This window comes from Nothobranchius furzeri, chromosome 14, assembly GCF_043380555.1.
Source record: "Nothobranchius furzeri strain GRZ-AD chromosome 14, NfurGRZ-RIMD1, whole genome shotgun sequence".
Classification (NCBI taxonomy): domain Eukaryota; kingdom Metazoa; phylum Chordata; class Actinopteri; order Cyprinodontiformes; family Nothobranchiidae; genus Nothobranchius; species Nothobranchius furzeri.
In genome coordinates, this window is record NC_091754.1 from 28,588,960 (window position 1) to 28,602,112 (window position 13,153).

The following is a 13,153-nucleotide window of genomic DNA, read 5'->3' on the forward strand; positions in this document are numbered from 1 at the left end:
CAGTAAAGTCATGGTAAATCATGGCTGATGGTGGTAATCACCACTGCTATGAGAGACAAGGATCAGTAGACTAGTGAACAAACCTCTCAGCTTTTATTGTCATGGTTTGTCTCCGTTGTTTTAATTACTTATTCTGTAACAGCTAGCAGATCTAAGCTGGTGAAATCATAAAAGCTCAACTTTTTACATGTAAAATTACTTTATTTATTTTTTATGAACACAAGAGAACGTCTTCCTCCTGCCAGTCTGCTGTTTGCTTTACCACGTGCTTCGCCACACTGAAAGCCCGCCCATATTTTGCTCTGTCCAATCATGGAGCTACAGAACCACGTGGGACCTACTAAAGAAACCAATCGCTGCTTTGTCTTTGACTCGACACCAGAAAACATGGCGGCGCACATAAGCAGGGCTGTCGGACTGCTCCGTCCACAGTAAGTGAGAGTCTTATGTAATGAAACATCATAACATACACGCACACTTCCTGTTTCACGTAGCAAACAGCTCTGCAGCATTTCTGGGTATTCTTACATTCTTTATTACGGTAGCTTTCTGTCATTGATGTATTGTTGTTTTTACCTGAAAACTCAACTTTTCCTTTATTCCAGTTGTTTGTCAGCATTTTAAATTAATAAAAAACAGCTGTTAGATATTTTGATCGAATGTGAATTAAAAAGAGACTTGTGAGTTTCACGCTGGCCAAAAAGCTGATTGTGCTTTGCAGTGGTTGCAGATCCACCCCTGTCTATTTTATTATTTCCCTGTCACCTGCTCACTTTCTCTGTCCCTTTCCTTACATATTTTTTTATCACAGTTTTAATTTTTTCTCATTTAACCATATTTTTAATCATTTTTGAAATCTTTAATATACTTTAATTTTTTGTTTTTGTGAAGTGCCTCCTGATTTTTATCTTGAAAGGCGCTATTTAAAAGATCGTTTCTTTCTTAAAACTGCACGGTATTAGAACAATTAGTGCAAAAAATTTATTGAATTTTGATGGTTTTGGTTTCATTAAATCCTCCTTTTTTTCAGTCCGCTCTCTGTGTTCTATCATAACAAAAATCTAACACATAATTATGTAAAAATGTTATTCATAATTCTTGTGTTTTCCTGTTGGGCTGCCATGTCCAAAGTGCTGCCGGGGGCCATTTGTGGCCCGCAGAGTGATTTTGTGCGGCCCCAGTTGCATTTCTAAAATTTCCAAAATGATGAATTTTGTGAGCATGGATGAGTACTTATAACAAGATACTGGACATATCTCGCTAAACTGTTGATGTTATACTTTCTAACATTTTTATGTTCAGATTTTTACTAGCATGCCTATCGGTCTTTGTCAGATGATGTGTCGGGTGCTGTAGCGCGTTGCATGATGGGATAGGTGAGTGTATAAACAATGCTGTGTTCCTTATCTGAATCCTTTTTTGGTTCTTCCTATATACAGAGTAACTAGAGCTTGTTTTTACCTTTTTGCTCACATGTTTAAGATCTTGCTGTCGCCTTTGTCAAAGCATTACATCACCGGTGTTGGTGGCATCCTTTCAGTTTCTGTTTATCATATAAGAGATTGGATTATCATATTTTGGAATGTCACCTCTCTGGTGGGGAAGGAACCTGAGTTGGTGTGAGAGGTTGAGAGGTTCATACTAGATAGTCAGACTCACCGTGACGCATGGTTCTGGCTCTGGAACTAGTTACCTTAAGAGGGGCTCTACCACTCTCCCATTGAGAGGCGCCAGGCAGGGGTGGGCATACTAGTTGGCCCACATCTTGGTGCCTGTACGCTGGGGTTTACCTTGATGAAAGAGAGGGTAGCCTCCCTCCACCTGCGTGTGGGGGGACAGGCAAGGGCGCCCCCAAGGGGTGGCCACCCCTAGAAAATTGCTGCCCCCCCCCCCCCCCCCAGGAAAAGCCAGTGTTAACAAATCATATTAATGTTCAGTCAAACCATATATGGATCTTGTTTATTCAAGACAGAATTGTAAAACAAATAAAAATATTGCAATTAAAGAGTAAAGAAATGATCAGAATAAAAAATACATATGTTTATGCTGCTCAATATTTAAAAATAGTTTTTAGCTCCATAGTTTTTTTTAACACAGCAACAGGTGAATTAACCTATGAAAATACATTTTTAAATTAAATTATGGATACAGTTTTAAATAGCTGAAATGTATATTTCTGAAATGTTTGTGTTTGTAAAATTTAAGTTAAATGTTTTGGATGCGTGCTGTTATTTTAATAAAAATGAATAAAGGTGCAATGCAGCACATCGCCACAGGCAATATTCTCCCAGCATTACCACAAGGACCAATTTTGTGTGTCACCCCAAAAGTTTCTTTGGCCCCATCTGGCCACCCCTATAAAATTTTTCTTGAGGCGCCCCTGCGGACAGGTCCTGACTGCTGTCTGTGCTTATGTGCACCAAACTACAGTTCAGACTACACACCCCTTTTGGAGTCCTTGGAGGAGATGATGGAGACTGCTCCTTCAAGGACTCCCTCGTTCTGCTGGGGGGCTTTAACACACATGTGGGCAATGACAGTGAGACCTGTAGAGGTGTGGTGGGGAGAGCCCCCCCCCCCATCTGAATTTGAGCGGTGTTTTGTTATTGGATGTTTATGCTCGTCATGTATTGTCCATAATGAACACCACGTTCAGGCATAAAGGAGTCCATATGTGCTCTTGGCACCAGGATACCTTAGGCCGCAGCACGATGATCGACTTGTCTTGGACACTCAGGTGAAGAGAGTGGCGAGGCTGTCAACCACTACCTGGTGGTTAGTTGGCTTTGATGGTGGGGGAGGATGCTGGTCAGACCTGGCAGGCCCCATGAGTATTAAAGTACTCTGAGGGGTCTGGGGGCATGCCCCCCAGTAGAAAATTTTGGATATTTTATATGTAAAAGCATCAGTCTTGTGCAATTTGAGAAAAAGGTAGCATTACAGGCTGGTGAGAGTGTATGATTAAAGTATCTATACATGTTTATGGTATTATATCATATTTGCTTGACTATATATCCTGTCCTGTCTCTAATCCATTTTGCACATCGACTACAGCAAAATCCTCTGATGCATCCATGCTGCTCAGTACCAGACCTGTACTGATGTCACTAGTTACTAAAGAACCATCAGTTGGCAAAGACACTGTTGAACGTGTGAGCGTCTAGAACTTGCAAAACTACATGACTCAATTTAAGGAACAAAGTGGAATCCAGCTGCCGTTTATTTGTTGTTGGTGTTTATTGAAACTAAATCTATCTGCAGGGCTTTTGGCCCAGGGCAGAGTTTCATACCTCAGACCAAACCACATCTAGACTTGTTATTAATACTACTGTGTGTTATTTACACCAATCAGAATATTCAGTAATGTTCGCAGACATCCAAACCTTAGAAATCAAATCAATCAAAGATACTTTATTAATCCCAGAGGGAAATTAGAGTTTCAGTACACACAATTCAGAGATCAGACATACATGGGCAAGACACATGACAAGAATTGGTGACTGTGGTCATTCGCAACCCTGAGTCGCGCTACCTTAATAGAGATAAGATGGTTACATGAGGATCGGTTCAGGTGGAGGGAAAAAAGAGGCACTTCAGAGTTACCCTCCACTGGGAGGGCAGCTTTGCTCTGCATAAAAAAAAACACCTCAGACAGATATGCAACAGACTTCAGACAACACAACATAAGTGTCCACTAGGTGGGGTGGTGGGTTGGGACTAGCCCTACTTCAGTTCCTGCAGCCACGTTAAGCAGCGCATGTCACCTCAGTATGGATAGGGGGAGGAGCATTGAAGGTTGGAGGGTTGCAGTGACCCTGGAACGTTTCAGCGGCCTTCCCGCAGTCCCGCCCAGGCTGGGATGGGAGACAGAGATGAGTTGCCATAGCGACGGCACATTCCACATATCTTCTGAGGGGGGAGCTTTCGTTGTAGCCTTGCAGGCTCAAGGGCGCCAGATTCCGATTAGAAATTGTTTTGGGGCCCGACAGAGATAATTTCCTCTCTGTCTTACAGTTTGTTGGTCCTCAACTAGGGCTGGGCGATATGACGATTTTAGACCGTTTTATGATCTACACATCTGACGGTCTGTCATTTTTGAGAGACCTTTTTACCACGATTCACAGCTCTGCTGTTGAAATTCTGCCTCTGAATGAAAAGGGAACTTACCTCAGGCGAATGACACGCCTTTGTTTGACCCTTAACCAATCAGAGTGAGTCATAGTAATATATTAGTGCCCCGCTTGTTTTCACCTGTGTGTGAACAAACATGGCTTCGGCCGCGGCTGAGAGCGACAACGAGGTTTTCGTTCCGAAGAAGAACGCCTCGTCCGTTATATGGAACTGGTTTGGTTTTTCACCAGATGACAAAGAGCAGCGAAACGTCATTTGCAAAGTTTGCAAGCAGAGCGCCAAGGCAAGTGATGGCAACACCACAAACTTGTTTAATCACTTGAAAAGAAGGCATCCCAAACAATACAATGAGAGCCAGCTGGCAGCTAAAGCTAAAAAGCCTGTGGCTGCAGCGGCTAGCGCTTCTTCCAGGCAGCAAACGCTAACATAAACACACACAAAACTCACTCCTTACGACAGAGACAGCAGACGATGGAACAGCGTGACAGATGCAGTGACGTACCACTTGGCTAAAGATTTGTGTCCCGTGCGAACAGTAGGAGTGGGATTTAAGAAAATGATAAAAACATTGGATCCGCGCTAGGGCTGGGCGATATGGCAAAAATAGAATATCACGATTTTTCCAATATTTTATCACGATTTCGATTTTATCACGATTTTTTTATCCATGAATAGCATAACTTCAATTGCATATTAAAGAAGAGAAACATTGAATAAATAAACATTTATTAATATTAGGGATAATCTACACAGTGCTAACACACTTATATTTTAAACTCACACCAGAGATGATAAAAGCCCTGAGAGAAACAATTACAAAAATCAGTTTTTCTCGTTTTTCAAGTAACTTAACATAAATTAAAATCGTAAACATATTTAAAGTGCAAACATGTCAATTGCAAACGTATTGTGCAAACATTAACTTGTTCAAAATACTATGTAGCTCCCTGCTCATGTAGTGGATAGTTAAGCTCAAATACGGCTCTGATGTGCGGCTGGACCAGAGATCGCTTGTGGTGGCAAAACACTGCGCATTCTGAATATTTTCTGCAACTCTCACTTTGCATTCAGCGTACATGCGTGGAATGGCGGTGTTCGAAAAATACTTGCGGCTGGAAAACAATTCTTTCCTTTTTAAATGAAGTGAAAGAATCTTAGTAAACAAGAATGTAGTGTGCTCCTGTACTTGTACTGGATTGTATGTACAATAAACATCAAACAGTATCCTGTTGGTAACAAGAAACTTTAACTTGTTTGTTTCGTTTTTGAGTGGCATGTCTGTTTTAGTTAGCAACATTGTGACATGTGGGTCTAATTCAAGGCAGAAACATTTCCAGAGGCACAAAGCTGACCATCCTTCTAAATTACAAAGTGAAGTAACTGTCACTGCATTTTGGTGGGTTTATTTGAGACTGTTGCATGATTTTTCTTAACTGTCTTTGGCGTTTTGCTCTGCTTGTGTACAGCCCAAGCTTAAAGGCCACATTTCTAAACTGGAGTTGTAAATGTTGACGAGTGTTCTAAATAGCAGTGTCTCTAGTGGTGAAACGGAGCCCCCTTAGATGGCTGCAGCTAAGAGAGGAATGTGTGTGCATGTTTTATGGACAGCCTAGAGCTCTCGCCCTAGAGTTGGCGGCAGACTGCTCTTTGTCACAAACACCCTCATGTCAAAGACGCAACAGCATCCTGGAGGAAGCATTGACTGCTTCTATGAAGTCGACAAGTGATGAAAGTAGCCTAGAGGTTGTCAATTAAGAGAGCCAAGGCCTGGACCTTATAAGTTAATGGGCAGTTTCCCCTCTCAGGGCCTGCTATGGCTTTATAGCACAACCTATAAAAACCCTAAGTGTAATGCACCCCCATAACGTTTTCAATTAAAAGAAGGGGCATAAAGCAGTGCAGACACTTGGCATTCATGCTAGAATGTTTACGTAGTGGCATTTGAATTGCCACAGTTGTTTTAAGTGGCAGCTACTGTGCAAAATTTTTATTTTGATGGCACTTCCTGCTGACTGGAAGCATTACAGACATCCTAGTGTCTTCCTATTATCATTTCTTTGTTTTTAATTTTATTTTGAAATCAAGATATACCACCAGTACTTAAAAAGCCCTCTTTTTTTTTTACTGTGGTAAGAAATACAAATCAGAAAATTATAATAATGTATCTGCAACTTAATTCATTATAATGTTGTTTTTTTCTTTTTTATTTATTTGATTGGGACAGTGCATGCTAATGAACATACATGAAAAATAAAAACATGATTATAGCCAAGGGCTAATTTCCATCTGTAGTCCCAAAGGGCCGGGTCACGGTTAGGGTTAGGCCCAGGAAGACAATTACACAAGAAAAAACATATACATTAAACACAATACATTTCATTACACTTAACAGTACATTGGACAGCGCATTTACATTCCCACTCCCACACACATACTATTATGTCTATGTAAAAGATCGTTAACAGTTAAAATTATACATTATATATATGGTGTGTGTGTGTGTGTGTGTGTGTGTGTGTGTGTGTGTGTGTGTGTGTGTGTGTGTGTGTGTGTGTGTGTGTGTGTGTGTGTGTGTGTGTGCGTGCGTGTGTGTGATCCTGCTGTGTGTTATATTACTTGGGGAGAATACGTTAGTATTATCAAAGATGGCCGTGCTACTTGCTATATATGCTGTAATAATAAACACTGAAGGAAAAATGCTCATCTGGTGGCTCTCTGTGGTTGAGCTTCTCCTTAGCTTCCGGTAGAAAAATAAATGGGACTAGGATAAACACCAGAGTGTTGACACCTCATTTCCTCATTGATTGGTTGTGGAAGCTGAGCTTTAGGTGTGTGTGGCCATAATCCAATCAAGCAAGAAAACAACCACTGGGACTTTGTAACTACGATCTGGAGCAGTTGGAGGGTCAGCCACAGCTCTTTAAACCTAATACAGTATTGAACTGTTTAATGTTTATCTGATCTTTAAATAGGTGTGTTTTAGATGATTGTCTGGGTGATCTGGACATGTTTTAAACCCTGTTCTCCCCTTTTTTCTTTCATTTTATGCTTAAAAATATGCAGTTGATATTGTCTGAAACTTTTTTGAGGAAAGGAATGGACAAATTGCACTATTACCTTCTGTTGACCCAGCTAAGATTGCCTTTGAAATCTGTTACAGAGCATTAAGTTAACACATGTTGCTATGTGAAAACAAAGTCCTGGCGACTGGCGTGGAAACCAGCTGAGTAAACAGGGTTGAGGGAGCAGTTTTGGATGCCAAGAAAGAGAAGCCTACACTTGTCTCAGCACCAGCTAAGGTGGATCCATAAGGCCAGCAGATGGATAGGTTATCCTGTATCCCACAGAAGAAGGGGGTGGAAAAAAGTAAAAACAAGTGACTCTGCTCTCGCACTAATGCCTTTGATCAACAGCACATCTTCAGCCACGGTGTAGGGCTTCTTACGACCCCTGAGAGCACATGGACCTGCATCTGTATAAACATGGCTGAGAGAAATGTGTGAACAATGCAACAAAAGAATTTTGTTCTTGAAACCTGGGGTGGACTTGGCTAACGGGTGGTTTATGTGGTTAAGGATCTGAGTGTGGGGGTTGGGTTGAACAAGGAGCTGGGGAAATATTCTCTGTTTTGAATGACAACACAAGTGTGGGACTCATGTTTTTGTTTGTAGATGTGAGCCAGTATGAAGGGGCGTGATGAAGTTATCATTTTTAAGCGTGGTGCGGTGTTTGGTGGCTGCAATTAAACCCTCAAAAAACTTTTTGTTTTGTCTTGAATTGTTGAAGTTTCTTGTCTTTGATCTAGATGAATGCATTAATCTCTTTGTGCTTACCGTTTCTGGGACCAAAGCTTGGCCAAGTCCGTTAAAGCTTGCTGCTTCTCTTTTGCCCTCTCTTAAAGGAAGTATACTTTTACTATGTAGCATTATTTCGGTTACACTCAAAGTTGTGCATTGATAACATATTGCTTCAGGATTTAAAACACTGGCCAAAAATCTGTGAGGGTTTTGGAAGAACCTTTTTGGGACCGTTTCGTTTCACAGTGGTTCTTTAACCTTTTCCTTACTCTGTGGTTGGCTTGTTGCCATGTAGATGCTTGGGTAGGTTCATGGCGATGAGGTGTAATTTACCCAGCATTTCCTGTCTGATGCACAGCACCCTAATAAGAGGCCTGCTTTCATAGCAGAGTGATTAACTAGGCTCGGCAGGAGCATTGTGTTTATATGTGCCTGTGTGTTCTTGCTGCTCTCTGTGCCAATATGCCTAAAGCTGAGTGTGTGTGTGTGAATCTATAGGTGAGGCTAATTGTAACAGTACAGGATCCTTGCTGTGGTAACAGGACTGCAATTCCTTCCTTAACCTCTTGGTGTCAGTGTTGACAATGTGCTTGAGATGAGGTTTGAGGAAAGCAGCTTGAACTGTTTGCATTATGTTTTACATGCAGACATATGTTTAGCAAATTCAACAAGTATTCGTCTGGGTATGTTTTTGTTGTTGTGTGAAATGAATGCTAGTGGTAGTAATACAGGATGCAATAATACAAGAACTAAAGCTTCAGTTTGACAGAAACACTTCATTGCAAAACTACTACAAATTAAGAAATAAGGTAAACATGTTATTGTGTGGAAAATGTTTGCAGTCAAGTCTAAATCTGTGGCAGAGAGGATCAGCACTTCCAATTCTGAGTTCATGCTTCTTAACCAGAAAAGGGTGAATTGCAGACTCCTGGTTGGTTGTATCTCAGGTTTAAGTATTTTGGGATCTTGGTTGCTGGTGAGGGATAGACGAAGTGTGAGGTTGGCAGGTGGATTAGGGAAATGGCTGCAGTTGGGAGGAAGAGGGAGCTACGCTGGTAGTGGAATATTTTAAATGTAATTGTTCCTCTATGCTCCAACTCTAACATAGCATTGAAAAAGGACCAAAAGAACAAAATGGCTAATCCAGGCAAACAAAATGAGTTTCCTCGGAGGATGGCCAGGCCTTAGGGATAGGGTGGAGCGGTCAGATGTCTAGTAGCTACTCAGAGGAGATCCACTCCTCAACGTTGAGGTGAGCCAGCTGAGGATAAGATCAGGATTCCCTTAGGTGTTTTGAGTGTGTCTGTCTATGAGGAGACCCAGGACACTCTTGAAGGATCATAACTCTAGACTGGCCTATGAATGACTTGATGTTCCACAGGAGAGACTGGTAGAGGACAGTTCCTTCAGAGGCTACTGCTCCCTAGGGATGCACCGATCAGGTTTTTTGCTGCCGATCACCGATACCGATATCAAAGAATGCTGATCACCGATACCGATCACCGATACCGATCACGTGGATTGGCCAGAAATTTTCTACAACATTATAATGAGTGCTACAAACTACATAATCTGGGAATAAAGGAAATGGAACCTAATCTAAAATGGTCTGTATTAGGGTTGTCACAGTGTGAAAATTTAACTTCACGGTTATTGTGACCAAAATTACCACGGTTTTCGGTATTATCGCGGTATTTTTTTTAAACGTGCTACATTTTCACACAATTGAATAAACCCTGTATGTCAGGAAATATTGTCCTCAGTTTGTGTCTAAATTTTGCCTAAAATGTGTTATTTTGTAATTATGTTGTTTATTTGTTTACATTTTTTCCCCTTTAGTCTTTAAAATACCAATATTTGCCCATAACTTTGTATTTTATGTCTGTTTGATGTCATCATTTAAAAATATTAGATCAGATGATACTCTGTACTCAAGTAGCCTTCTAATCAGATACTTTTTTTTTTTTTACCCTTACTTGAGCAATCCGTATTTCAGGAAAATATCATCCTCGGTTTGTGTCCTTCCAGTGAGCTTTGCAGATGTGGGAAAATGTCATCAGGCAGTAATCATTGTTAAATTCATAATTATTCTCGGAGAGAGACCAACTCTTATCTGCCCCTGGAAGCCCCGTAATGCATAGCGTCATTTCAACATGGCGGTGTCCGCGACACGGTTTATATGCAGGTAGCGGCGCTGCTTTATATAGCGACTCGTTGCGTTCTCCCTCAACCCAAAGCCCCGGATCACGCATTTTAGCTAAAACGCTAACGTTAACTTACCTTGCGTTGACTGTAGAGTTGTGGGTGATGGTCACGCAGATGTGTCATGAGATTTGAAGCGTTGCTGCCTTTCACAGACACTTTTTCTGCTCGTGCTGCAAACAGGATAGCCGTCTTCTATAAACTCCCTCGGCATTCTTCAAATATCTAAAATATGCCCGTACTTCCGACTTTGTCTTCTTTGAGGGATAAAAAATGTCTTCCTGAGCGCTGCCGTCTCCTCCTTTGACCATTATTTCAGCTTTAGCTTCAAGAAAGTTTTGTTGTAAACAAAGCGTGTATGTGCCGCCGGCAACTTCTGCAGATGATACGGTGGCTGGTAAGGGTCACCGCGCCTACACCGCAGCCACGGTAAACCCACCAAGATAATATAGTTTTTTAAAAACAAGACGGTTATTATTGTCAACTTTTTTTTTTTTTTTACCGGGGTTTAGCGCTACACTGGTTACCGTGACAACCCTACCTGATCGGTTTGCTTTGATCTATTTTGAAAATTCCGATCAAAACCGATAGGGGCGCTATCGGCCGATTACGATCAAATGCCGATCCATCGGTGCATCCCTACTGCTCCCACGACCCACCTGGATAAGTGGATGATGATGAGATTAGAAAAGACAAGTCATTGTATGACCGTTTTATTTCAAGTGTCATTATTTAGACTTTTCCTCTAAACTCCAACCAATAGTTTATTTGATTTTTCTACTTTATCAGTTTAGTATATTTGTAATGCTACCTGCCAGCATCTGTTTTCTAATTCAGGATTGGCAATCAGTGGGTATTTTCCCCACTGCATTCCCTATGAGTTAATTCCCCATTCAAGACCGATCCCTCTTGACTCTTAACAGAATCAGCCGGTGATCTCCTCAGCATCGCCTCTCACGCACGAGACCTACAACTTCCCCGGGTTTATGAACCGTTTTATCAAAAACATCTTTCAGGTTTGCAAAGTTGTTTCCGCCTACCTGCTGTTTTTAGTAAACGTCGTAGAAGTTTACTAGTTTACCATGCCTTGCAAGACTTGTACATAATTTACCTGAACAACACCAAGTGTTTAGATTCAACCGGCACCCAGCTTTGCACAAATGAAGTGTTAAGCATACCCCCTGCAGAACCATTGTTTGCACCCTGATCACAGCAAAGTCAAAGATGATTGTTTCGATGGAGATTGGATGTAATGTATAGAACAACACAGCAACTGAAAAACTTGTCTATGAAAACAGGTCAGATGAGATTGTCTGGTTTGTCTTGTCAGTGAGCAAAGCGGTGTTTAGTTCTTTTTGGTGTTGTGCTGGATTTTGGGACTTGTTTGTAACTTCTAAGCACACAGCTCTAGTTGCAGACAGGCAGCCTCCTGATAGCGCTACACTTCATTAGAACCAGGTTTCAGTGCTACCACACACATTCAGACAGCAGGGCCATCTCCCTAGCATCAAAGGCTGTTTTATACAAAGGGCTGTCTTTGTGTCTGTCCTCCCATCAGTGTCTGCTAATGATGCATGCTGCACACATTTTGCCGCCCTCCTCTCCCTGTCAGTCACTCACATTCTTCAACGCTGAACGTCTGATTCCATTTCTCATGCCGCTCTTACTGTTCCTCTCCCCTTCTGCCATTCGTGGTGTTTGTTTGGCTGCTGGGTTTTGTTTGTTTATTGTTTCCAGATGGCAGACACAGACTTCATTTGTGTGGCTTTCAAGTTCCCAGAGAGCTTTTTACAGCCCTGGCTCAAGCGCTTATCCTGTTTCCTCTTGCCAGCCTTTATGATGGGCTCTTTTACATGTAGCAACTGGAAACAACTGTCACTTCCATTCCGAGCAGGAGAAAGTGCCTCTTTCTATCTGTCTACACGTTTCTTCCTGACATCTCCATTACTGAAAGGCCAGTTTATGTTCAGATTGTGTTTCTTTTGCCATCATTGATCTTTACTCGGGAACAGGAGCTAAAACATGTCGACTTGGAGGTGTTATTCAATTATTCCTTCTCATTTTTTCTCAAGATTTGCTGAGTTAGTTAGTCTGGGCATCATTAAGAATGATGACATCACGTATTTACAGGAATCCAGGAGGGCGCCCTTCCCCTTAAACGTGGGGGAGGACCAGTGCTTGTCTTTAGTCATCGGATGCGGTTTTAATACACCGTAATAATCAAAGCCCCTAACTTCATAAAGCCCCCCCCCCATCCTCTTTACTTGTTTTTTTCCTGGCTGTTCCTAAAAGCGTGATTACTCTGGCATCCCACCCCACCTAATCTCATTCCTGATGATTTTTAGCAGAAAGTAGCAGGCATCACTTCATTGACATAATCGAACTAACAATGCCACTTAATAGTCACTTAATGGCTAGTTTTGCAAGATATTATTACAGAGGTATCCCTTTTTTTAGTAACCATTAAACGGGTTGATTAAAGGATGCTGGGAAAACGGATGTGTCACTGTCTTCTTCTGACTAGGATGCATCACAGCATATTTGTGTGTTTTATTATCTATGATTTGTGCTAATGTAAGGGTCATCCTTCCGGACACTCATTACAGTAACCTGCTCGTGACCCCTGCGCGATGGGATGTGAGCTGAAGTGTGAGGGGGATCGGACTTTAATGTTCACGTAATCACTGGTGTTTGTGTTTTAGCACTACTGAGCGCCTGGCTGGCTGGCTAATCTCATCAGGGTTTGGGCTTCGTGGCTGGGGTGAGGGAGAGGACAGCCTAACATGACCCACATCTCTGTGCCAGGACAGTTAGAAGACTCCAGCTCTACTGTGCGGTTCCACCAAGAGTTTACTACGAGGCCTTGTGCCAGGGTATTTACTACAGAACAGTCTGGCACACTGAGATAATGCCTGAATTAAAGACACAGACACTGTCGCATAGAAGCTTTTTGCCTGAGTCGCTAAAATGAACACAGTGACTTTTTGGAGAAAAGGACATTGTCGTTCATCATCTTTCTGCAC

General features: G+C 41.8%; 1 protein-coding gene across 1 annotated transcript in view; it reads left to right on the forward strand.

Annotated features, from left to right (window-relative positions):
• Positions 1-336: 336 nt before the first annotated feature.
• Positions 337-13,153, forward strand: part of clybl (citrate lyase beta like) — a 120,849-nt gene continuing 108,032 nt past the window's right edge. Inside the window, exon 1 of the mRNA XM_015965989.3 lies at positions 337-431. Coding sequence (XP_015821475.3) covers positions 388-431 — 44 coding nt within the window. The 5' untranslated portion in view covers positions 337-387. The remainder of the gene's footprint in view (positions 432-13,153) is intronic.